The sequence below is a fragment of the Aspergillus ochraceoroseus genome (genome assembly GCF_002846915.1).
Source record: "Aspergillus ochraceoroseus IBT 24754 chromosome Unknown P175scaffold_9, whole genome shotgun sequence".
NCBI lineage: Eukaryota > Fungi > Ascomycota > Eurotiomycetes > Eurotiales > Aspergillaceae > Aspergillus > Aspergillus ochraceoroseus.
Window position 1 is genome coordinate 749,658 of NW_024468484.1, and position 23,155 is coordinate 772,812.

Consider the following 23,155-nt stretch of genomic DNA (forward strand, 5'->3'; position numbering starts at 1 on the left):
CAGATTTCTCTACTAAAAAAAAAAAAATCAAGGTATGTATTGATGTGGCTTCCCCCCTCCCCCCCCCCCCCCCCAAAAACTTCAAGGATGAAGCAAGATTTCACACAGACCTGTTCTGAGTTTATTCTATGCGGATCAGCAATCGTACCAACTGCTGTCTGATGAAGTGCTTTTCCCTGTTCTTGCTGCATTTCTATGCTCATCAGATCAGCATGCTAACAGGATTCATAGGATAGAATATTCGCTCGATCTCTGTTTTCGCCTCGTTTTACACAGCGTATATATTAGACAGCTCAAATGGAATGTGTTGATTCAGAATCCGTCCTATGTACTCCTATGTACTCCGTAGTATATATATATATATATATACATATATTACACGTATAATATTCTCCCTGTTGTATATGCGCCGGGGTATATGCCATGTCTTTCATTTCGCGTAATCTCCTCACCATAATAATCATCACCCTGACCTCGAACTCAGCACACGGCGGTGAACCCGGTCTCTGCCAGATTCGCCGACGAATCATCCTGCTCATACAAAACCTCCGGCTGGACGGGCCACCGCAGCACATAGCGCTTGAAGACGTAAGGAATCTGGCGCAGTCCGTAAGCCGCATGGAACCGCGTAGGGACCGAAAACACCTGGTCTAGCTCTTCGAGGGTCTTCCCCTTGGTCTCGGGCATGAGCATGAGAATCAGCCACCACCCGACAATACACCACGCGGCGTACCAGCTGAACGCGCCCTGGTCTTTGAACGCCTGGCGCAGGGAAGGCCAGGTGATCGCCAAGACGAAGTTGAAGAGCCAGGTGGTGGCGGTCGCTAAAGCCATGCCGTAGGAGCGGACGTAGAGCGGGTAGGCTTCTGCGGAGTATGTAAACGGCACCGGGCCCTCCCCGACCGAGTAGAAGATTCCGAATAGATAGGTGCCCAGGGCTGTACAGCCGAGGCGGGCATTGTTTTGCGCGTCATCGGGGATCCAGAAGCTGAAGCCCGTGAAGAACATGGAGAGCGCCATGAGCGGGAATGTGGTGAGGAGGAGGTTTCGACGGCCGAAGGTATCGATGGTGTAGACGGCCGGGATGGCAAAAAGCCAGTTGATCAGGCCCCAGCCTAGGGATGCAGTGAGAGCGGTGCGCTGGTTTGAGATGGTGAGCATGGAGTGCGCGCTGGCGGTTCCCAGGAAGATCTCCGAGGAGTAGTAGGCGAGCACGTTGACCCCACAGAACTAACAGCGTTAAGTCGGTTGAAAGAGACAGCAAGCGGAATAATGAATCTCTTCTGTGTCTTACCTGTTGCATAAACATGACGATTTCCGATGCTATCATCGCACGACGGTTGCGAGGAACGTTCATCAGCTCGATGAAGATGTTCTGGCCGAGCTTCATAGAATTCTCGGCTTCCAAGAGGGTGTACATGTAGTACATATCGCGGGCGGCCTGGATCTTCTCAAAGCGCAAACTGCACATCGACTGGTATGCTCGGTCATAGCGCTTCCGTGACATGTACCAACGCGGAGACTCAGGGCACGTAAAGACAAAGCAGCAGACAACCACAGCTGGGAACATGGCGGAGGCCAGCATGAGACGCCAATTGAGGCCCACGATCCCAGGGGAGTCGGGCACTCGAAAGAATGCAAGGTCCGCCGCATAACCAAACATGATCCCGAAGGCTGTCCACATCTGCCATTGCATGACGAGAGCGCCACGGATGGCCGGGGGGGCCGTTTCAGCTGCATAGACCGGCACGGTGGCCGATTTGGGGCCAATGCCGAATCCCAGCGCGAATCTCGCGATGAACAAATGCCACCAGGTGCCGACGAACCCTTGCCAGAGACAGGCAATGGCTGAAAAAACGCAAGTGATGAAGATTGTTCCACGTCGGCCAAACCAAGAGTTGAAAGGCACGGTCAGCCAACAGCCCACCACCGCGCAGCATAGATATGGAGCCGAGTTCACCAGGCCCGATATCCAGTTGGACCGCGAGACCGTCTCATCTGCGATTCCAAACTGATGCTTGTAGAAGATCTGCGCGCCATTGACAACGGTTTCATCTGGCGCGCGGGGCGCATCAGCCGGTTATTAAGCCTATTGATTAGGAGAAGTGACTTACTTACCCATCCCCTGCACGGCAGCCGACAGAGAGCACAGTATGATTACCAGATACATGGTCCAAGGCTGCGACCACCGGTGAGCGAACTCATTCCGCAAGACTTCCAGCTCGTGAGCCGTCAGGCCCGCCACCGTCTCGAATTTCTCGGGAGCCTGGGCCAGGACGGCACCAATCGCAAAGGCACGAATATCCTCCTCCCCGCCGATGGTATGTGTGATGGCAAAGTTAATTCCTTGCTTGCGCAGCTCCGCATGCGTATAGCCCGCCAGGGGGTTGGCCAGCTTTGCATTCATGTTCCGTCGAGCACGCTCTGCTGCAGTCCCAAAGGCACGCTGGGGCACAAAGCCATCATCAATATCCATCGCAAATTCAATATTCTCTGTCTGCTGTTCAACAACCAGGTCCGCAAAGGGGCCCAACCCCTCTTTTGCTGGCATGTGTGGGGGATGTGTGGTGTTGGGTCAAATAGGAGAAGGGATTTCCAGCGCAACACTGCTTGCTCACAGGGGGCGTATCCTAGAATTCAGGCAGTAACATGAGGGGATCCAAGTCCAAGGTGACGAGGGAGGAGCGAGAACCCAGAAGAGGGCTTGTGATCAACTCGAGGGTTCGGGAGTTGCAGACAAAGAACGAACTCAATATCGGCCAAAATGAGGACAAAGAACAACAACACCCGCCACATGGGACCTAGATTCTGTGCTCTCCGTACTCCGGACCGAGCAAGAGAAATCGGGGAGAGGGAGAGGAGATGGAATAGAGAGCACTCGAGTTGACACGAAGCTGACATTGCCCCGGGCGGGATGAGGAATTGCTTCTTTCGTGGCAGGACAAGAAGCTATTCTTAGGATATTGATAATTCTACATTTCCTAGGGGTAGGGGGACATTCCCAGAATATAGTTATCTAGATTAATTTGAGTAAGCATTTCTTTCTGGAGATAACTAGGTAAATGAAGGATATATAATAATATACTACCTACAAATACCCCATAGTTAACTATATATTGTCGCTTATCAATGCGGGGAGAGTCTGTCGGGTAGAGAGCAGGAGGCGGATCGCTGGTGTCGGATGGCGTTCCGCGCACTTGACATCTATATAAGAATACCCTCATTCCCTTCATTGTCACCTCTCCCGTATTCCAACTATCCCGTCCAACAACCGCCAAAATGCTTGGAAAGATCGCTCTCGAAGAAGCCTTCGCCCTTCCCCGGTTCGAAGAAAAGACCCGCTGGTGGGCTGGTCTCTTCTCCACCGACCCTGAAACCCACACCAAGGAGATCACAGATATCAACAAGATCCGCGTCGACTTTGCTGATAAGTACGGCGTGGGATACCAGATTCTGTCGTATACTGCCCCGGGAGTCCAGGATATCTGGGACCCCGTGGAGGCTCAGGCCCTCGCCGTGGAGATCAATGACTACATTGCCGAGCAGATTCGCGAGAAGCCCGATCGCTTTGGCGCGTTTGCGTATGTGTTACTTTCCTACCCTGACTTCCTTACCTTGACTTCTGGAGGAAAGAAACAGAATCTAATAAGAAGCTACAGCACCCTCTCAATGCACAACCCCCAAGAAGCCGCCACCGAACTCCGCCGCTGCGTCGAAAAGTACGGCTTCAAAGGCGCCCTGGTGAACGATACGCAACGGGCCGGGCCCGACGGCGACGACATGATCTTCTACGACAACGCCGCCTGGGACATCTTCTGGCAAACCTGCACGGAGCTGGACGTGCCCCTGTACCTGCACCCGCGCAACCCCACGGGCACCATCTACGACAAGCTCTGGGCGGACCGCAAATGGCTGATCGGCCCGCCGCTCAGCTTTGCGCAGGGCGTGAGTCTGCACGTGCTGGGCATGGTCACCAACGGCGTGTTCGACCGCCACCCAAAGCTGCAGATCATCATGGGCCACCTGGGCGAACATGTGCCGTTTGACATGTGGCGCATCAACCACTGGTTCGAGGACCGCAAGAAGCTGCTGGGCCTGGCTGAGACCTGCCGCCGCACCATCCGCGAGTACTTTGCCGACAATATCTGGATTACCACCTCCGGGAATTTCTCCACCACCACGTTGAATTTCTGCATGGCCGAGGTGGGGGCCGATCGCATTCTGTTCTCCATCGATTATCCCTTTGAGACCTTTGGGGATGCCTGCGACTGGTTTGATAATGCCGAGTTGAACCTGAATGACCGCTTGAAGATTGGCAGGGAGAATGCGAAGAAATTGTTCAAGTTGGGTGATTATAAGGATTCAAACGCTTAGTTAGTTCTTCTTATTTAGATAGATGTAAATATGTACTTTGGGCTACCAATATTATAAACACTCTGGCATTTGGGTATCTACTCTGCAGACGCTAAACTACTCCGTAGATATTCGTCTCGTTTCATACATCTCGTCAACCATGACTAGTACTATCATTGTACCTTGAACCTCGAGTCCTTCCTTCCTCTCTCTCTCTCTCTCTCTCTCTCTCTCTTCCCCCCTCATCATCCACATGTATGCCACCTGCACTTATTCAATCAGATATCCCAATAAAACTCCAATCATTCACGCTGATGATGCTCATCTTCAGGAGCCGCCTCCGCGGACTCATCCAAACACTGACGCTCCATAACGCACTGCTGCCAGATCGCAGGACCCTCGGATAACTGAGCGAACGCCGGCTGCAGAAAACGATCCTTAATGTCCAGGTTGACCGCCGCAACAGCGTTGTAGTCGTAAATGCCCTGGCGAAGGATGTCCTCAGTCGCAACCGATATGCGGTGGAGATCCGCCAATTCGGGGATAATGTAGTCAGCCTGCTGGATGTAATGGTTGAAGAAGACCATGAAATCATGATAGAAGTAGCGAGTGTAGATTTCGTAAAACACTTCCAGGAGATGCTGTTCCATGGACCGCGGTTTGGTGAGGTTACTAAATGAGTGCCAGCAGCAAAGTCAGCGCTCGCTCCCCCCCCCCCCCCTCCGGTCTCTTACGGAACGAAACTCGGAGAGAAAACTTACTGAAGAATAATCTGAGACATATTCCTGAACCGAATCAACACAGACTTGTCCTTCTCGTTTGCGATTTCCGCAACCAGGTGCCGCACGCGATTGGCGTTCCTCGCCTCCTCGTGGAGGATCGATCCCAGACGACAAGCATACAGAACGATTTCAATAGCGAAGCCCTTGACCTTGAAAAGCTCCTCGGGCGTCAGGAACGGCAGAAAGTCCCGAGGGAATCCCTTGCCGCGCCAGAACACGTATTCCATTTCGATGATCATGTTGGTGAGCGCCGTGAACCGCTTGCGCAGGGAAAACTTGATGTCGGATTTGAGCAAAATGTACTGGATCTGGTCGCATAGATGCATCTTGCGAGCCTCCATCTCCGTGAACCTGCCATCGTGGCCCACATGCTCATAAACTGCCGGGGGAACGGGCTCGATCCCCTTCACAGTCGTCGGCGATTCACAGGTGTCAAGGGAAAAGGGCAGAAAGTAGATGCTTTTGTCGACATCGCCGAAACGAATAACCTCGTCGACAACCTTGGAGATGGCGTAGTTGTATGCTTCTTCTTCTTCTTCTTCTTGGGCCCTGTCAGCCGCAGGCGGTACGTTCGCTTCGCAGGATTCGTAATAGTCCGGGAACGGTTCCGTGATAGTCGAGGCCGTGGACTGGGGAGTGTCAGGACGATCGATGTTGCAGTTGGTAGTGTCGAAATTACGACTAGGGCTACTGTCATGGTCCTGGGAGCTGTCGTGCTCGTCGGGAACGGGGGTGTCAAGAGGCGTGTTCATCGCTTCGGAGAGCATCTGTTCGATCCGTTCTTCGTCGGTTTGGTCAATACGAACCCCGTAGAAATCCTCAGGCTCATTGGGCTCGTTTGCCTCATCTGAGACTTTGATGCGGACAGGCAGAAAATGGGGGGTCTGGTAATGGAGGCCGAAACTATGCTGGGCTTCGAAAGAAGAAGGTGCAGCTTCTCCGCTGATGTCCACAGGCAATTCTCTGTCCATGATGAATGAGATGAAGAGAGGCTACCTCAAATGCGAGAACAAGAAACGGAAATGGGTTGAAAGGCTTCAGATACAGCAGCAACTTGGATATCGAGGCACACAGGGAACAGGGGATTTTGGGAACAATAGAGAGGGCAAGAAGAAACAAAGTGAGAGATTCTGTGTTAAGGTGAGGATGGACATCTTTATAGTCAAGGAAAATAAATCCCAACCACTATATTAACAAGATAACATTCACTCTGTCTTGTGTTGTGATATATTGCGCTAATAAACTTGATATACCTCACTCCAGCTTTGGCGTAGTGAATACGCATTTTAGCCAGTATAGAATCCCAAGCACTGGGAAAACAGGAATCACACTATATATCTTGGCTAGAATGCGCTATATATTTTAGATAGTGATTAGTTTTATCCCTTTGTGCTTATAATAGTATTATTCTTTACAGTGAATCTAATCATGCTAGATGTTAACGGAAATCCCCGATATAGAACCAGTCATCACATGAATTTGTGTTAAGAATCACCTATGTTGTATATGGTATTGAATGAACCTGCAGAATGCTTTGCAACTTTGTGTGAAGACTTTTGTGGCTGCAGGCAGATCAATATAGTATGGAATCACAAACTGAGCCAATCATCCAGAATGAAGATAAGATCTATAGTCTGCCAGAGTACTGCGGTGGGCAGGTTTGATCAGGCTTCGATAATCCATACCCTTAAAGCACAATGGAAGAAAAAGAAAAAGAAAAAAGTACACAAGTACCGAGAGTAGATTATTGATTACAATTAACTAAGAATGCACCGCACCTCAATCAAAAACGCCCACTTCAAAGGCGTCGGAACTGATCGAGTCAAAATGCAGTCCGACCCTCCCTCAAAGCATACCTGATTTGACGAGAAGAACGAAGGTGGGAACAAAACGTCCCCTCCCGATATTCTACCTCTCAGATTGCCCGAGGTTACGAGGGTCAGTGTCGTTCTTCGCACATTGACTAATTGGCACGTCATTGAGAGGAGCGTGACAACTTAAAGTTGTGCGATGTTGATACAACAGCGGGAGACAACACGAAGCAGACTTGCTTCAATGCAGGTATAGTTATTGCATTTTACGTCCTGTCTCCTCAACCCCATCATCATCATCGTCGTCGTCAGGTAGGGGAACATCCAGCACGCGTTCGCTGGCCTTTTCCAACGTTCTCCGGCTCCAAGCTCTTACGCCTTTATATACAGCCTATGCATCATTAGCAGCTAATACAGAACCCAAAGACAGTTGGCAGCATACCCAGAGAAAAGTTCCAACACCAATCACAATCATGATCCAGCTCAGAGAAGCTACTCGGTTTCTCCCGGCGTTTCTGCGTCCACCCACCACAGATGTGGACCGGATGTTGAACCAATGCCACGGTGACATGGCAAATATCACCTTGACAAACGACAACAGTCCTAACGACGCGACTCCCTTGACGAAGTGCTCGAACCAAGAAGCCCGCTTGGTGTTCGATACCCTATTGACTTCCCAGAATTCAGCGTAGTAGATCGTGTCCATGGGGTCGACGTAAAGGTTAATGATGGGGTCAGCAATAAAACCAAGAACGAATACGGTCAAAATCAGAATGCTGAAGGTTAAGAATATCTGCGTAACAGTGCTACTGATCCAGCGCGACCAGGCGAGTCGACCTAGCCGGTACCGAAACCCACAAGTCGGGCAGTTCCAGTAGTTCCGCTTGCCGTAGCCGGGATCCGCATGACGCCAGGTTTGGAGACATCCTTCGTGGACATACCGGGCAGAGCCTTTGCATTTGCAGGGCCGAAGGAGTCGGCCTAGCTCTGGATCCGAAGACTCATAGATAATCCGTGGCTCGCGCTGGAGAAACCCTGGTATGTTCTCAGAGGGAGGAACGAAGGTGGGAGGCACAGACTCCAGGCAGATGCGGCAGACGCGAGGTGGGTAATGTTTTTTGGGAGCCTCAGGTCTGGGAACACCTGAATCACCGGCCTGCCGGGATTCTTCAGGGGGTTGGTCTGCCTCGGAGCTCCTGGAGGCTGTGGGCGTCGGAGAGGTTCCTGCAGACCATTGCCAGGTTGGCCTATTCATGCTGCTGGCCTAGGATTTCAGAGTGGTAAGATCATAGCAATAGCATAGGATAGCACGACAACCGATTACATCAACGGTTGGGGTTCTTGCCACAGATCAACCATGCACACAATCCGACAGATTGCACAGGAAGAAAAGAAGAGGGGGAAAAAAAAAATATCAGCTGGCGAAAGAAGATGAAGTGGAGAGAAGCTGACGGAAAAAAAGGAAGCTAGCCGCTCGCGTATCGTCACCGCCCCAGACGCGGTCTTGGCGCCTAATCGACCCAAGCTGCTGCGTCAACATCCTGTCGCCTGCTCTGGACTCTGGCCTTGAGGGAAGCTTCATCTTGGACCCCCCCCCACGACTCTCTTTCCATCTCGAACATCCTTCTTTGAACTCGCTATTGAATTTGGTATCTCGAATAAAGCTCGTGGAACTGCCAAGACGTCCCGATGGCCGACAGATATTCCTTCTCCTTGACCACCTTCTCCCCCAGGTAAGCTGGAGCTCCGAAAAACCACAGGCGGTTGCAACACCTGTTAACATTCACTTGCAGCGGAAAGCTGGTACAGATCGGTAATTACCTCTGTCCATCAAGACCCGAAGCTAGCTTGCTGATTGAGTCCAGAATATGCATTGAACGCAGTTAACCAGGGCGTAACTGCCCTCGGAATCAAAGGTACAGCTACTCGCCCCACCCACGCCTTACAACATCGATCAACTGCATACGTCTAGCTACTGACAATTAACTAGCCACAAACGGAATTGTCCTGGCTACTGAAAAGAAATCCTCCTCGCCCCTGATCGATCCCCCCTCTCTCTCCAAAATCTCCCTGATCACACCAGATATCGGCATGGTCTACGCGGGCATGGGCCCCGACTACCGTGTGCTCGTCGACAAGGCACGCAAAGTTTCTCACACGGGATACAAGCGCATCTACAACGAATACCCCCCAACCCGGATATTAGTGCAGGATGTTGCCCGTGTCGTGCAAGAGGCGACCCAGTCCGGCGGTGTCCGACCGTATGGTGTCAGTCTACTGATTGCCGGCTGGGACGAGGGAATCGAGCCCGAGGCTGAGCAGACTGAGCAGAAGGAAAGCGAGGACGAGCCCAAGAAGGCGACTGGGAAGACAGGCGGTATCCACAAGGGTGGCCCTAGCTTGTACCAGGTCGACCCTAGCGGCAGTTATTACCCATGGAAGGCCACGGCGATTGGCAAGCATGCCACGAGTGCGAAGACATTCCTGGAGAAGCGTTACACTGAGGGGCTCGAGCTTGAAGATGCGATCCATATTGCGCTGTTGACCTTGAAGGAGACAATCGAAGGCGAGATGAACGGGGACACAATAGAAATTGGTAGGGTTTCTCCAACTCAACGGAGAATTTCCTACGATATATCATCTGCTAACTGAGGTATCATAGGTATCGTTGGGCCCCCCGCCGATCATCTGCTGGGGTTCGAAGGTGTCGAAGGGGCGCGTGGCCCCCGGTTCAGGAAGTTGACCAAAGAGGAGATCGAGGACTATCTGACCAGTCTATGATTTATTCGTTGATGCCGATTTCCATATTTGATCCTCGTCGAGCCTTGTAGCATAATAGACATCTATCAAGTCTTGCGAGGTTCCTACGATATGATAAGCGTTTCCATCTTTGCCCGTTGCTCTCTAAGGGATGGCCCTAGCACTTGATATCGGAGAGTATCGGATTTGTAGATCTGAGCTTGGGCCACAGTGACGGGTCCAGCTGATGAAATTGCCGGGGCGTGGTTAAAGAATTATCGCCAAGTAATCTATTGAACGAAACCAATAATAACCATCTTCTTCCTAACCCTAACCCTTGCGATTCACCTCCTTAAGATAATAGGTAGGATTCACTAGGTCGCTTAGGCGTTGCTTAACCCAGTCTCGTCAAACGGTATACGCGGGATGGATGGATGCCTTGGAGCGACTCCCGCACTAGTTATTCTGTGAAACCGGGCGTATGTATTCCGTGACGAAGTAATTACTAGGCAACTAGTATCCGTAGAAGCAGTAGTAGTAGTAAAGTAGAAAACGTCAATGGAAAGCCGGGTTACCACATATGTTGCTGTTACATAGCAAACCCGCATAGTCCCATAACTAACTAGTAGGTATGGTATGTATATTGTAGTGTAGGTGATTGATTCGCTCTCAAGCAAAGCCCACGAAACGAAACCCACATGGAAACATTCGAACAACAATCCCTTTCTTGGTCTTATTGTTCCCGCGTGTGCAGCTGGACTAGGTGTTAGGTGTTATTTTCCACAGGTGAAGAAATGGTTCCAGTGGCTATCTTCTAGGGGGGGGGGAGGGGGGTAAGAGAGAAGGGAATTGTTCAACCCAGCGCTGGCTCGACTTAAGAAGACTGTAAGTAAGTGTTTTGGGTCTGACTAAAAAAGTTTGATTGCTTTCTACTCCAAGGTGGCTTCCCCGGATTCGAGCTGTCTGGATGCTTGCAAGACCTCTTGAGCGGAGATGCACCCACCACGACTGACTCTGACTACAAACAATACATAGGGAGTCTTGTCATAGATGGGAGCGTTGTGTCCCTATTAACACTAGCAAGGACGAAGAAATCAGAAAAATAATACTAAAAAAAAAGCTTCGGAAAGACTGTACCACCCCCCCCCCCCCCCAACACCGACTGTGTACTTACTGTATTCCACTCATCCGGTTGGAGCGTCCCATCTTCTGCTTTATGTCTAGCCTTAAAGCAACGGCAGGGGCTGCTCGTGTTCGATTTTCCTCCTCATCGATGCATCTTTCTGTTGTGGAAGTGATGGCTTGGTCGAGATCGGGAGTTTGCTCTAATATCAGGAAAATGGCTACTAGGTTGAAGGGTAAACGGCGGTCTGTGTATGTATTTGTATCGATCAGGTATACTGGGGTAACCGTTACTCAGGCTGAGGACGGTTGCTGGTGGTTGTCCTTCACGAATAGTCTTTAGGGTGATATCGGCTGGTGGTGGGTGCTTCCCTTCAGACGGGTTTAAAATATTGCCCTATGCTGGTTTTTCTTGCTTTCTTTGCCTCCCGTCGCGCAACAGGTTGAGGGAGGGGGATAAAAAATAAAAAAAATTAAAAGGTTCACCCTCCATTTCTACCAGTTCTCTCATGATCCTGACTACTCGAAGGCCACCATAGATCACCATGGCTGTGTCTTCCACCGTGGACCCTCTGGACGGAATATCTGGGGAACTGGCGGATGACAGGTATGGACTCAAGGCAGTATTGGTGATCTTCATCGCGCTCGCCTGTTACAATGTGTTCGAACTGGTGGTCCTCGTGCTATCGACATTCCGCCACTGGAAAGGACTATATTTCTGGAGTCTCTTGCTTTCCGGCTGCCTGGGCGTCGTTCCATACTCAGTTGGCTTTCTCTTGAAATTTTTCAGCGGCGCGGATTCCACATTTTCTGTCACCATCCTCACGATTGGCTGGTGGACAATGGTCACTGGGCAGGCGTTCGTCCTATATTCCCGTCTGCATCTGGTGATTCGAGACGAACGCATGCTCCGTCGAGTGCTGTACATGATAATCGCGAACATATTCCTGTTGCACGTTCCCACAACAATCTTGACTTACGGTTCCAACATTTTCCACAGAAATCCACTCTTTGTCAAAGGATATAATATCATGGAAAAGATCCAGATGACCGGCTTCACGGTCCAGGAGATAATTATCTCAGGCTTATATGTCTGGGAAACAACCAGAATGCTCCATCTCGGCTCCAACCGCGAAAACCGAAAAATCATGCATCAGCTTGTGGGTATAAACGTGTCGATTGTCATCATGGACCTGGTTTTGCTCGGACTCGAGTATGCCAGTTACTATTCAGTTCAGATAACCCTCAAAGGCGTGATCTACAGCATCAAGCTAAAGCTTGAATTTGCTGTGCTTGGAAAGCTGGTCGATGTAGTCCAGGGAAACAGACGCCCGCATCTCATTGGGAGCCCAATCCATTTACCCCCCCTCCAGTCTGGTCACAATCCAGGCGCAATGTCACTAGCAGTTCCTGGGGGACTGAGCTTTTGTCGCACCTCGGTGATCAACGCCACCTCCAAAGAGCGGGGAGGTACCGCACATATTGAGGTCCCCGAGGATAAAATATTGGCCATGACGGAGGTTTCAACTTGGGTTGAGCGGCGTCCAAAAGACAAGATTACTGAAGCGGCCTAATCCGATTCCTCGAAGAATCAGCCGGGGTGCTCTTTGAGCCCAGGACACTTTAGCACGGCAGGCAGTACTTTCGGCAGTGTATAAAACGATGTAACAGAATAATGTGACAGTCAGAGGGATATGTGTGTTGACTTCATGGGTGGTTCCATATGTTGCCTGTATTTTGGCGTGGTATCCACGACTGCTAGTCTTGCTCGAGCAGACCGGCATCATCGCCGTCAATCCAACCGTATTCAGCGTCTGAGTCGCCCTCGTCTTGACTGTCCGAAATCTCATCTACTTTTCTTTTTCTCTGTCCGTTTTTATTTGGGTCTTCTTTTGAATTCAATGCAACCATACGAGGGGACTGATATTTGTCCAACCCACGTAACCCGTCCTAGTCAAAATGAGCTTATGGAATGCGTAGACCCGGGTTAACATCTTACTCTTTCAATCACGAATGGAATGATATTACTTTCCAATCTCAGTGCTAGCATCTTGCCTGTTCTTTTCGTCACTTCTGCAAACCGAACGTTTTTGGGCGTATCTTCCTCGTCAGATGGAAAGTCACGGTACATCACAATTCTAGTGTAAACGCTGCTTTCCCACGCCCCCCCAGCCAGTACTGGACACAGAGTTGCGCGCGGTTGGCCTTTGATTTTGGTGCGAGTCTGGTTGATAACAAGCACTGCCAGGTTGTGTGCAGTCGCTAGTTTAGTTAATTGATTGGCGAGATCGCTCGTGACATTGGAGTTCCGGTTCATGAGCCATTGAATATGAGATTTGTCTGTCGTCCTTGACTGTGCTAGTCGAGCCTTGAGTTCCGTCGGATTAGAGAAGTATGAAGGGAATGGTGCGGATGCAGAGTCAATGACCATTAATTTGCTGTCGTCTGGTGGAAAGCCTGTCGGGGGATGGAGCAGAAGCGCCAGTAAATGCGGCAGAGACTGAGCTCGGAAGTAGACCAAATTTTTCATAAGCTCCTCTGGCGATTCAGTTGATTCTGAAGACTGGATGGACTTCAGTAGAATGCTCCGAAGACGTAACCGTGGAAGGGGAGATCCGGTATCTAAGATGAGAATTAGAGGTTGCTATTGGATGTGAGTTGGAGATAATACCAATCCAAACCACTTTTGCGCCGGTCTGAAGAGCATTTGAGGCGATGTTTAATCTACTTTCATTAGACGAAAATCCCCTATATCATTGGGTAAAATAGACTTACGCGAGTGACGTCTTTCCTACTCCAGGAGGTCCATATACTTCAGTCACATGGCCTTGGTGAATTCCACGGCAGTCTGCATCGTCATCACCGTCATCACCGTCATCATCATCACCGTCATCATCCCCCTCAGTCGAGGGTGTGCAGACTGCATCGTCCAGCTGGGAGATCCCCGTGGAGATGGTTCCCGTTTTCAGGGTCGTAGAAGCCCAGAGAGACTGCGATGCCGGGAATGAGACAACTGGTCCTGTACTGTGTCTTAGCTATGATTCCCTCTATTCGATAGCTCAATAACATACGAGATCTTTGAGTTACAGGACTGAGCAAGTCTTGTGTGTTCATTTTCATATCAAGCCGGGAGAGGATCTGACACGTTACCCGCAATAACAAAAAGCAATACCAAGAACTCTATATCCAAGATTGATCGCATAGTGGTTGTTCATGGGTGCACTTTGTCTGGTCGTGGATTCGAGCGACTCAAGTTGGCGTGAGAGTACTTACCCAAAACGGCAGGTCATTCAGGTCAGGTATATTATGTCAGCACATGTGACATTTAAGCCCTTGACCTAAAACTAGTCCATATGAAGAAGGTAGGTGCCTCAGAAAGAGATTCTTGTAGCGGGACAATTCTTTGATACTTTACAGTCTTTGCTCTGGAAAGTGTTGAACAGAGCAAAAGACATTGTGATTCCCGGGCTGTCGAGCCGGCGACCTGTGGGTTATAATTAATCCATTAACCGTAGCACATCTGCTCTAATAGCCCTAAAGAGTCATAGAACATCTCCCTGTTATCCACAGTATACAAGATCCGCGTAACCCTATATTGACCCACATATATTCGTGAAATTAGGCTCATTATACTCCGCTCCGTACTCCGTACCAGAGCTATATAAGTCTGTAGATATTTAACATTTTTACTGAAGAACGTTCTGGTACATCCAGCATCCATGCTCGACTATATACGGAATCTCAGCCCTACCCCAAATGCAGTGAACACTCTCATTGCCGTATCAGGGGTACTCGCTCTCCTCTTCTACACCACCGTCAGGAGGTTCCTCCATCTATGCACAGTCCTAGACCACTGCCCCAAAGGATGCCGAAAGCTCGGCCTTCCTCCGGGGCAGAGCAACTTGCATGATGAATTCGACCCGAAATACAGCCAGGGCGTTCCGGAAACAAGCACCGACAACCAAGGACGTCCCGCATGGCGCGTGAAGGCGCTCTACGTGTACCCGATTAAAAGCTGCGCAGGGGTTGAGCTGGATACAGCCGACGGGGTCTCTACCGGACTCGCTCTGGACCGTCAGTTCTGTTTTGCAGAGGACACCACCACCACCACCGTCCCCCGTCGGAAGGATTCTTGCCAAGTGCAGCAGCTTCAAGAGAAACAGCTATCAAACTGGACCGCGCGAACGCTACGGGACCGCAACTTCAACCGCATGGCTCTTATCCGCCCCGAGATCTGGCTCCCCGATCCAACAGCAACGGACTACAGTCCGGACCTTGACGAAATCAAATCCCAGGGCGTCATGGTCATCTACTACCCGCGACTCGGCCGCAACCGAATCCACTCTGCGCTCCTTCGCCTGGGGGTCTCCCTGCATCTCCTCCCCGCAGAAGAATCCTGCCGCGTTCCTCTGTTCCCACCGACACATCGCATCGCGACGTATCCCACTGTCCCGGTGCAAATCTGGAAAGACCGTCCTGTTTCCTACGACTACGCACAGCATATCCCGGACTCTCTCCGTCGGTATCTGTCCCCGTTGACTCGGCTGTCTTCTTCTGATCCTGCCCTTTCTTCTTCTTCTTCTTCTTCTTCTTCTTCTTTTCCTGCTCTCGCGCACAAAAAACACTCCCCCAGGGGTTGTTCACCTCTCACCCTCTTCCGCGTCAACCCATCGCACCACCGTGAAATCTTCCGGTGCGCCCCACGAAAAGCATCTCTAGGCTTCCAGCCCCTCACCGGGTTCGCGGACGCATATCCCCTGCACATCCTCAGTCTCTCGAGTGTGCAGGACGTCGCATCCCGCTGCGCAGCCGACCTTCCGCGACTCTCGGTGCGTCGGTTCCGAGCGAATATCATTATCCAGGGTCCGCCGGCTTTTGCCGAGGATGATTGGAAGAGGATATTGATTCGATGTCCTTGTCCTCCTCCTCCTTCGGCTTCTTCGGCTTCTTCTTCGGCTTTGGAGACAGAAAGCGATAATGGAGGCCAAAGCATCCAAATACATACCGTCTGCCGAACAATCCGGTGTCGTCTTCCAAATGTCGATCCGGACACTGGCGTGCGGCATCGTTGGGAACCGGACCGGACGCTGAAGAGGTATCGCAGGATTGATCGGGGAGATCCCACGAATGCTTGTTTGGGGATGCAGGGGGTTCCTGCGGTTCAAGGTATGGGTGTGTGTTAATTTTGCTTTTCCCTCGAGACAAACATGAGAGACAATACTAATTCCACGGGTGTTTTAGAATTCGTCATTCGCGTGGGAGATTCAGTGTCTGTTGTTGAAAGGGGGGATCATTGCTATATTAAGATGCTGGCGCCGGGGGAGAAGATCCCCAGTGTATAAAAAAAAACACTTGATTACTAGGCAGGTCTACAGAAAAGATCAATTGGTATACAGTTGTAACGTATCAATGGGTATCCATGAACCTCCAGAGGGTATCCTAGTATATCGTAACCAAACCATCTATTTATTTATATACAAGTCCACGACGCAAGCAGAAAGACAGACAATCAATCAATCAAGCCTTAAGACTCGGCCCCTGCTCCGAAGAACAAGAAACTACCACCACTTCCCCCTCTGCTTTACCCCCAACCTGTCCATCCGACTCCACTAATGCCGGGTCGTCATCAGGGTCGTCGGGTAGCAACAAATTCAGAATTAAGCCCAGGAACCCGGTCACCGCAAATCCATTCGCCATGACCAGTTCCACCGCCTGCAGCAAACCCTCCAGCGCATGGTTGTCGCCGGAGTAGGTGAAGAAATAGGAGAACCAGTCCGGCACCAGCGTGGCGGCCATGCCGATGGCAAACGACGCGGTCAGAATGAATCGGTTCCGGCGCGTCCAATGGACGCTGCACATGATGCGAACCCCGGACATGGCGACGGAGGAGAACAGAAACGTGGTCATACCGCCCAGCACGGAGGAAGGAATGGCCACGAGGGCCGCGGCGAATTTGGCAAAGACGCCCATGACCACAAGGAAGAAGCAGCAGCAGTAGCCGGCCTGGCGGTTGGCGCAGCGGGTGAGGGCTATGACGCCGTTGTTTTGCGCGAAGACGGACATGGGCGGGATGGTGCAAAGGCCGGCAAGGAGGCAGGTCACCCCGCTCCCTAGCACCCCGCCCTGGATGCGCGAGTCGAAGGTGGCGCCTTCGACTTGAAGACGGGAGACGTCGCAGGTGGCGGTAATGTCGCCGATGGATTCCATCATGATAACCATGTAGACGGCGAGGAGGGGGAGGATCAAGGGCGGGTAGATGTGTAAGGGGAACGTCCGCACCCAAATGAAGGAGGCGACGGGGGCAGCATCGATGCCGGAGCGGTCGAAGTAGCCACAGGCTGCGGCGACGATGCAGCCGACGAGGAGACCGACGACGACGGCGCAGGACTTCATGATCGGGGAGCCGAACCGCTCGCAGAGGATGATGGTTACGAAGACGAGGAAGCCTAGGCCGATAAACTCGGCGCTGCCCCAGGGGAGGGCATGCGGGGCGTCAGCGCTGGGGCAGAGGGCGCCATTTCCGGGGTTGTTGCTACAGGTCCCCGAGCCACCGGCCCAGTCTTTCATCGCGCTCGAGATGAGACTAGCTCCGATCAGCAGGACGGTAGGGCCCGTCACGATAGGAGGGAAAAGGGTCTTGAGCAGCCGGCTGCTCATGAACGACAGGCCAATTTCGAGAAGCGAGCACAGACAGGAGGTGGCGAGGAGGGCGCCGTATCCCTTGGGGCAGGGGAGTCGGTTTCCTGAGCCATCGACGGGGCAGTATCCGGTCGAGTACATCTGCTCAAAGGTTCCGGTGGCCACCGTGATGGTTGCGAAGGAAGTTCCCACCACCGAGATCAACCCGGTTCCGATGTAGTAGCGTGTGCCGTAGACGTGAAATCGAAACATCTGAATAGCGGAGAGCAGTCCGGAGACGATAAGGGAAGTGGAGACGAGGTATTGGTAGTCCTCGGAGCCAAAGTTGGCACCGGAGGAGCCCCCGAGAAGGATGGGGGGAGTGATGACTGGGTCGTGTCAGCAAGTTGTTCATCTGCTCTCCATACCTCAGGAAGGTACCTCCTGCGAGCATCGCCAACGCATGCTGCAATCCCAAAAGCAAGGCTAGGACGACTGGAATCTTATCCTCCAGGCCGAAAAACGGAGCGGCTCTTCTTGTCTTTTTCATGAATGGGAGTTGAGGCGTGAAGAGAAAGGCATAGTCATAGTCTCCAATTAAGCCATCTTTGGTAGTGAATTTCTTGATGGTTCGGTGTGCGCGATCCCGAAAAGTCGTCCGGGGAGAGAGATGCGGACCGATCTGGTCGGGACCATCCATGATGTCCTGAATTCCAGATGGCGCGTGAGAATTGTGTGGGACTGGGCGACAAGGAGTCAGTCTATATTACTCTCTCTTTCTTTTCTTCATTGCCAGAAGAATGAAGATATCCAGAGTCCAGGCTCAAATTAGGAAGTAGGTAGATAGAACAGAGCCAATAGGATATTTACTTTAGTCATAGTTTGTTTCGATTAGTTATAGAAATGGGGACTGACCAATGAAATCAAAGATTCTGTCCTGGCATTACAATTCTTATCAGGAGATCACAAACATTGATTAGATAAGTAGTATCCAGATGTAACCCAGATTACCACCTTATACCTCCCTAGGCAGTACCTGGTACCTCCCCTGAATAGAAGAAGAACACCGCCACATGACATAAGCACACCGCCACAGCGGCAGGAAAAGCCGCCCGTCACAAAAAAAAAACTGTTGGGGATTCAACAGATACCGTCTTCCCCATGATTGGCGGAGTGTCTAGACTTTTGGATTTGCCTTCAACCCAACAACTGGAACTCTGCTATACAATGATATAGTAATCTGTTCCAATGAGCTGGCTGCTCTTGAGTCTGACCACACTTTTCCTCTCCGTTCCGTCCTGACCTTCATTAGGATTCTTCCTCCCTCTCCTCCCCAACCATCATCGTCTCATCCGCCCCCAGTGGACCCGGGGCGAGAGAGTTGAACCTCCTTCGTTTCTCACTGTTGCCTCTTATTTTTGATCCAATTTCTCTTCTCTCTTTTTAAACTCTTCCTTTTCTTCCTCTCTTTCCCCTCCATCTCATCACCCTTCATCCACGCCATCCTTCCCTTCATTCCTTCCCTTGTTCCATCTCTCCATCTTGATAGAGAATAGAGAGAATGTCTGCAAAAATGGCAGACGCTGCTCGACCTCGTGCTGCTGACCCTAAAAAGGTCCATATCGCCGATACTGCCATCACTCGCCAAAACTGGTACAAGCATGTCAACTGGCTCAACGTGTTTCTGATCTTGGGTATCCCTTTCTGTGGGTGCGTTCAAGCATTCTGGGTCCCTCTGCAGGCCAAGACTGCCATCTGGGCTGTCATCTACTACTTCTTCACTGGTCTCGGTATCACCGCAGGTAAGTTCGCTCTCCGCTAGGGATCTGGGGACGTAGATTCAAAAACTAACCCACTTCTCCCAGGCTACCATCGTCTTTGGGCCCACTGCTCTTATTCCGCCACTCTCCCCCTTCGCATCTGGCTGGCTGCCGTCGGTGGCGGTGCTGTGGAAGGCTCCATCCGCTGGTGGTCCCGGGACCATCGCGCTCATCACCGCTACACCGATACCGAGAAAGACCCCTACTCCGTCCGCAAGGGTCTGCTCTACTCCCACATCGGCTGGATGGTTATGAAGCAGAACCCCAAGCGGATCGGTCGCACCGATATCTCCGACCTGAACGAAGACCCCGTCGTCGTCTGGCAGCACCGCAACTACCTCAAGGTCGTCTTTGTCATGGGCTTGGCAGTCCCCATGCTCGTGGCTGGTCTCGGCTGGGGTGACTGGATGGGCGGCTTCGTGTATGCCGGTATCCTCCGTATCTTCTTTGTCCAGCAGGCCACCTTCTGTGTCAACTCCCTGGCCCACTGGCTCGGCGAGCAGCCCTTCGATGACCGCAACTCTCCTCGTGACCACGTCATTACTGCCCTGGTCACTCTGGGCGAAGGCTACCACAACTTCCACCACGAGTTCCCCTCCGACTACCGCAACGCAATCGAATGGCATCAGTACGACCCCACCAAGTGGAGCATCTGGGTGTGGAAGCAGCTGGGTCTGGCCTACGACTTGAAGCAGTTCCGTGCCAACGAGATTGAGAAGGGCCGTATCCAGCAGCTCCAGAAGAAGATCGACCAGAAGCGTGCCAAGCTCGACTGGGGTGTTCCCCTGGACCAGCTGCCCGTCATGGAATGGGACGACTATGTGGAGCAGGCCAAGAACGGCCGGGGTCTGGTTGCCATCGCGGGTGTGGTGCACGACGTGACCGACTTCATCAAGGACCACCCCGGTGGCAAGGCCATGATCAACTCCGGCATTGGAAAGGACGCCACCGCCATGTTCAACGGCGGTGTCTATTACCACTCCAACGCTGCTCACAACTTGCTATCCACTATGCGTGTGGGTGTGATCCGTGGTGGCTGTGAGGTCGAGGTCTGGAAGCGCGCTCAGAAGGAAAACACCGAGTACCTACGTGACGAGACCGGCCAGCGGATCATCCGGGCGGGCGAGCAGGTCACTAAGATTCCGGAGCCGATCCCTACTGCGGATGCGGCCTGATCTTGTTAATATAGTTTTTTTTTTCTTTCTTTCTTTCTTTCTTTCTTTGTCTGTTGGCATCGCCTCTCATTTCAAGGTTGTGGGTTAGCACTCTGGCGTTCATTTTTATTAGAGTTTGGAGTTTGGAGTTGGCATCGTATGCGGTAAAAGCATCACTGAATGAGAATGATACCAGTTTTTAATAATATCTTTTAATCTTGAGTAGGGAGTAGGGAGTACGGAGTCGCGGGGTTCCTGTCGCGAGAAATTGTTCTGACTGCCGAAACTCTATTTACCCACCGTAGTCGTAAGGCAACAAGGCAGCCAGGCTTATCGATAACCAGCAAAGTCCTCAAGCTATAACAATCCTACTTCTCGCTACATACGACAACACTTGTTCTTTCTTTCACAATCACTTCCAATCTACCGCAGAACCAGCCAGCCACAACAAGACAAGCAAGACAGACAGACAGACAGACAGACAGACAGAAAATGTCCTCCTCCCCAACGCTACCACCAGAACACCACGACCCCCCCTCCGTCTCGACCTCTCCCCCAAAAGACCAAGAACAAGAACCCCAAGAATCCTCCCCCCCGCAGCAGAACAAACTCGCAATCCGAACCCACCACTGTCGGTTCTGCAACCATCTCCTCCTCGCCACGACACGACGCATCGCCGCCCTCCCACGAAGAAAACCCCCCGCCAGGGACTCGGCGCTGGTTCTACCGTTGTTTTCTACCCCTGTACCTGCTTCTGCAACTGCTTCTACAACTACAACTACAACTGCCTCTAGGGCTAGTGCTAGTGCTAGTGCTAGTGCTAGTGCTACTGCCCCAGAAGACAACGACAACGACAACGACAAGGACAACGACATGGAAAATGAAAATGAAAATGAAAATGAAAATGAAAACAAGCAACCCCACTACACGATTCTCCTCTCCACCACCGTCGTAGATCGCAAACCGACCCTGCTCCGCCGCGAGGACGGATTCGAGAAACGGTGCTTGCTGCGGTGTGGTCGGTGCCGAGTGGTGATAGGGTATTTTCTGGACGCGGTGCATTTTCCGGCGACTGCGGAGACAGATGCAGATGCAGGTGCTGGATCTGGGATTGGGATTGGGATTGCAGGGGGAGAAAAAGAAGAAAAAGAAGAAGAAGAAGAAGAAGATGCACGGGGAATGAAGAAGGAGCGGGTCGTGTATTTGCTTCCCGGGGCTTTGGTTGAAACGGCTACGATGTGTGATGTGGAGGAGGAGGAGAAGAGGAGGATTCTGGATCGCGAGTGGAATGGCTGGTTTACGGAGTAGAGTAGAGTAGAGTAGAGTAGAATGAAGAGAGCAGAATTGATTAATGGAAACTAACTAGACGTGGAATCGTGACATTCAGGGTATCGTTATTAGTTGGCCAGGATGGTCCGGACAAGATCTAGCCCCCACACAATATGGATCAGCAAGGTATTCCTCGGAGTTTACGAGAGAGCAAAAAAAAGAAAGAAAGAAAGAAATACCGGTGTAGTTGATCTCGCCGGAACTGGTATCAACCGCCTTGAGCAGCTCGTCGACTTCCTCGTTTGACATCTTCTCGCCCAAGTTCGTCAGGACTAGACATTCAACATTCATTAGTGTGTCACTCAACGAAAAGAAAGGCGGGGATAGTACTGTAACGAAGCTGTCCCACGCCAATCACACCCGTCATGTCTTTATCAAACACCTGGAATCCACGACAATACTCCTCGGGCTCGCCGGGCTCGCGGAATCCGCCTGGTCGGTTGAGAACCTTGGAGAAGGACTCGAAGTCGACTACTCTCGTTAGCCTTGTCCAACCAACCCCAGCCCTAGACTCGTCTCGATGCAACAGGAGGAAACGTACAATCACCACCAACGCTCTTCTCGAGGTCCGCAATCTCCGCCAGGGTAGGGTTCTGGCCGCACGCGCGCAACAGGTCGCCCAGGGACTCGAGCGCGACGCGCCCGGTGCCGCGCTTATCGAAGAGAGAGAACGCTTCTTTGTAGTTTGTGGAGGCCTGTTCGTAAGAATCGGGTGAGCCACACGGCGCGGGGGTTGCTTGGGACATTTTCTTTCTTTCTTTCTTTTTCTTGGACGTGGATTTGGCTTGATAGAGGATGGGTTGTTTTTCTTGGAGGAGAGGAGGGACTAGGGAAGAAGTGACAACAAGGTTGAACGAGCGAGTGAGTGAGTGGTCGGATGGAACCGCAGCTGGGCTCTGGCTTTGATCCCTGGAACCAACACTGGCGACAACACCACTACCTAGGTACCTAGCTAGGTATGTATCCAGTCTTCGCTCTATCGCTGTCCTTGCTTTGCTTCGGGGTGCAGGGAATAACTGGGGTGGGAAATCGCGATGGGAATAAACAAGGGGGAATCGGGGCTTGATTCACTGTCAACGTACCATGATGAGAGGAGTATGGATGGATGGATCGACGGTTCAGGGATAGAAATGCTAGTTCAACAGGTGGAATGCACTGCGCGAGGGATGAAGTTTGAATTGCACACTTGAGGGGAAGGGTTCAGATGAGACAGGATGGAATGTAAAAGGGGAGCGGAAGAGGAGATGTGGTGGTGGTGGTGGTGACGATCGGACTAGCGGTTGTTGTGGTAACGACCGCGCTGTTTTCTACCGAGTACACCACGTCCGCTAACATCGGAAGAGAAGATGCATACAGAGGAATGGTATATAGTAAGTATTATAAGAATATATATATACACTCGAGTCATGGCACGTATACGAACAAAA

At 51.5% G+C, this 23,155-nt stretch overlaps 12 protein-coding genes across 12 annotated transcripts; 6 read left to right on the forward strand and 6 right to left on the reverse strand.

The window, feature by feature from the left end:
• Positions 1–333: 333 nt before the first annotated feature.
• On the reverse strand, positions 334–3,036 carry P175DRAFT_0526394 (uncharacterized protein). The gene is made up of 3 exons (XM_040899468.1): positions 2,119–3,036; positions 1,295–2,055; positions 334–1,230 (listed from the first exon to the last, which is right to left on the reverse strand). The coding sequence occupies exons 1-3, from the start codon at positions 2,549–2,551 to the stop codon at positions 481–483; spliced, it is 1,944 nt and encodes a 647-aa protein (XP_040749267.1). The 5' UTR covers positions 2,552–3,036; the 3' UTR covers positions 334–480.
• A 186-nt stretch (positions 3,037–3,222) lies between these two features.
• Positions 3,223–4,447, forward strand: P175DRAFT_0486681 (amidohydrolase family protein). The gene is made up of 2 exons (XM_040895640.1): positions 3,223–3,581; positions 3,660–4,447. The coding sequence occupies exons 1-2, from the start codon at positions 3,280–3,282 to the stop codon at positions 4,372–4,374; spliced, it is 1,017 nt and encodes a 338-aa protein (XP_040749268.1). The 5' UTR covers positions 3,223–3,279; the 3' UTR covers positions 4,375–4,447.
• Positions 4,448–4,477: 30 nt separating this feature from the next.
• P175DRAFT_0560567 (uncharacterized protein) lies at positions 4,478–6,313 on the reverse strand. Its single transcript, XM_040900990.1, has 2 exons — positions 5,115–6,313; positions 4,478–5,037 (listed from the first exon to the last, which is right to left on the reverse strand). Exons 1-2 carry the CDS (start codon positions 6,104–6,106, stop codon positions 4,656–4,658), a joined length of 1,374 nt encoding a protein of 457 aa, XP_040749269.1. The 5' UTR covers positions 6,107–6,313; the 3' UTR covers positions 4,478–4,655.
• An 889-nt stretch (positions 6,314–7,202) lies between these two features.
• On the reverse strand, positions 7,203–8,201 carry P175DRAFT_0445048 (E3 ubiquitin-protein ligase MARCH; the record flags this gene model as incomplete). The annotated part of the gene is made up of 2 exons (XM_040894263.1): positions 7,203–7,337; positions 7,389–8,201. The coding sequence occupies 2 exons, from the start codon at positions 8,199–8,201 to the stop codon at positions 7,203–7,205; spliced, it is 948 nt and encodes a 315-aa protein (XP_040749270.1).
• Positions 8,202–8,733: 532 nt separating this feature from the next.
• pre8 (proteasome core particle subunit alpha 2) lies at positions 8,734–9,775 on the forward strand. Its single transcript, XM_040897915.1, has 2 exons — positions 8,734–9,542; positions 9,609–9,775. Exons 1-2 carry the CDS (start codon positions 9,038–9,040, stop codon positions 9,725–9,727), a joined length of 624 nt encoding a protein of 207 aa, XP_040749271.1. The 5' UTR covers positions 8,734–9,037; the 3' UTR covers positions 9,728–9,775.
• A 1,577-nt stretch (positions 9,776–11,352) lies between these two features.
• On the forward strand, positions 11,353–12,381 carry P175DRAFT_0444984 (uncharacterized protein; the record flags this gene model as incomplete). Its single annotated transcript, XM_040894257.1, has 1 exon — positions 11,353–12,381. One exon carries the CDS (start codon positions 11,353–11,355, stop codon positions 12,379–12,381), a length of 1,029 nt encoding a protein of 342 aa, XP_040749272.1.
• Positions 12,382–12,565: 184 nt separating this feature from the next.
• On the reverse strand, positions 12,566–14,035 carry P175DRAFT_0560570 (uncharacterized protein; the record flags this gene model as incomplete). Its single annotated transcript, XM_040900991.1, has 5 exons — positions 13,879–14,035; positions 13,583–13,826; positions 13,479–13,531; positions 12,807–13,429; positions 12,566–12,757 (listed from the first exon to the last, which is right to left on the reverse strand). The coding sequence occupies exons 1-5, from the start codon at positions 13,925–13,927 to the stop codon at positions 12,566–12,568; spliced, it is 1,161 nt and encodes a 386-aa protein (XP_040749273.1). The 5' UTR covers positions 13,928–14,035.
• Positions 14,036–14,433: 398 nt separating this feature from the next.
• On the forward strand, positions 14,434–16,168 carry P175DRAFT_0560571 (MOSC domain protein). Its single transcript, XM_040900992.1, has 2 exons — positions 14,434–15,973; positions 16,049–16,168. The coding sequence occupies exons 1-2, from the start codon at positions 14,527–14,529 to the stop codon at positions 16,147–16,149; spliced, it is 1,548 nt and encodes a 515-aa protein (XP_040749274.1). The 5' UTR covers positions 14,434–14,526; the 3' UTR covers positions 16,150–16,168.
• A 1-nt stretch (position 16,169) lies between these two features.
• Positions 16,170–18,205, reverse strand: P175DRAFT_0466174 (nucleobase:cation symporter-2 family protein). Its single transcript, XM_040894899.1, has 2 exons — positions 17,867–18,205; positions 16,170–17,814 (listed from the first exon to the last, which is right to left on the reverse strand). The coding sequence occupies exons 1-2, from the start codon at positions 18,123–18,125 to the stop codon at positions 16,325–16,327; spliced, it is 1,749 nt and encodes a 582-aa protein (XP_040749275.1). The 5' UTR covers positions 18,126–18,205; the 3' UTR covers positions 16,170–16,324.
• Positions 18,206–18,986: 781 nt separating this feature from the next.
• P175DRAFT_0444866 (stearoyl-CoA 9-desaturase sdeA) lies at positions 18,987–20,420 on the forward strand (the record flags this gene model as incomplete). The annotated part of the gene is made up of 2 exons (XM_040894252.1): positions 18,987–19,227; positions 19,291–20,420. 2 exons carry the CDS (start codon positions 18,987–18,989, stop codon positions 20,418–20,420), a joined length of 1,371 nt encoding a protein of 456 aa, XP_040749276.1.
• Positions 20,421–20,704: 284 nt separating this feature from the next.
• P175DRAFT_0504637 (uncharacterized protein) lies at positions 20,705–21,784 on the forward strand. The gene has a single exon (XM_040897916.1). The coding sequence runs from the start codon at positions 20,892–20,894 to the stop codon at positions 21,705–21,707; it is 816 nt and encodes a 271-aa protein (XP_040749277.1). The 5' UTR covers positions 20,705–20,891; the 3' UTR covers positions 21,708–21,784.
• On the reverse strand, positions 21,760–22,906 carry P175DRAFT_0504638 (putative cytokinesis EF-hand protein Cdc4). Its single transcript, XM_040897917.1, has 5 exons — positions 22,811–22,906; positions 22,270–22,423; positions 22,059–22,199; positions 21,908–22,000; positions 21,760–21,825 (listed from the first exon to the last, which is right to left on the reverse strand). The coding sequence occupies exons 1-5, from the start codon at positions 22,811–22,813 to the stop codon at positions 21,797–21,799; spliced, it is 420 nt and encodes a 139-aa protein (XP_040749278.1). The 5' UTR covers positions 22,814–22,906; the 3' UTR covers positions 21,760–21,796.
• Positions 22,907–23,155: the final 249 nt, after the last annotated feature.

Coding starts and splice junctions, on each gene's coding strand:
- P175DRAFT_0526394 (XM_040899468.1), bottom strand. CDS start 2,551: ATGCCAGCAAAAGAGGGGTTGGGCCCCTTTGCGGACCTGGTTGTTGAA. Junction 2,056..2,118: donor GGCTGCCGTGCAGGGGATGG/GTAAGTAAGTCA, acceptor CCCGCGCGCCAG/ATGAAACCGTTGTCAATGGC. Junction 1,231..1,294: donor TCGTCATGTTTATGCAACAG/GTAAGACACAGA, acceptor TAACGCTGTTAG/TTCTGTGGGGTCAACGTGCT.
- P175DRAFT_0486681 (XM_040895640.1), top strand. CDS start 3,280: ATGCTTGGAAAGATCGCTCTCGAAGAAGCCTTCGCCCTTCCCCGGTTC. Junction 3,582..3,659: donor GATCGCTTTGGCGCGTTTGC/GTATGTGTTACT, acceptor AAGAAGCTACAG/CACCCTCTCAATGCACAACC.
- P175DRAFT_0560567 (XM_040900990.1), bottom strand. CDS start 6,106: ATGGACAGAGAATTGCCTGTGGACATCAGCGGAGAAGCTGCACCTTCT. Junction 5,038..5,114: donor ATGTCTCAGATTATTCTTCA/GTAAGTTTTCTC, acceptor ACTTTGCTGCTG/GCACTCATTTAGTAACCTCA.
- pre8 (XM_040897915.1), top strand. CDS start 9,038: ATGGTCTACGCGGGCATGGGCCCCGACTACCGTGTGCTCGTCGACAAG. Junction 9,543..9,608: donor CGGGGACACAATAGAAATTG/GTAGGGTTTCTC, acceptor GAGGTATCATAG/GTATCGTTGGGCCCCCCGCC.
- P175DRAFT_0560571 (XM_040900992.1), top strand. CDS start 14,527: ATGCTCGACTATATACGGAATCTCAGCCCTACCCCAAATGCAGTGAAC. Junction 15,974..16,048: donor GGGGGTTCCTGCGGTTCAAG/GTATGGGTGTGT, acceptor CGGGTGTTTTAG/AATTCGTCATTCGCGTGGGA.
- P175DRAFT_0466174 (XM_040894899.1), bottom strand. CDS start 18,125: ATGGATGGTCCCGACCAGATCGGTCCGCATCTCTCTCCCCGGACGACT. Junction 17,815..17,866: donor GTTGGCGATGCTCGCAGGAG/GTACCTTCCTGA, acceptor GACACGACCCAG/TCATCACTCCCCCCATCCTT.
- P175DRAFT_0504637 (XM_040897916.1), top strand. CDS start 20,892: ATGTCCTCCTCCCCAACGCTACCACCAGAACACCACGACCCCCCCTCC.
- P175DRAFT_0504638 (XM_040897917.1), bottom strand. Junction 22,001..22,058: donor CGTGGGACAGCTTCGTTACA/GTACTATCCCCG, acceptor TTGAATGTCTAG/TCCTGACGAACTTGGGCGAG. Junction 21,826..21,907: donor CGGCGAGATCAACTACACCG/GTATTTCTTTCT, acceptor TGTGGGGGCTAG/ATCTTGTCCGGACCATCCTG.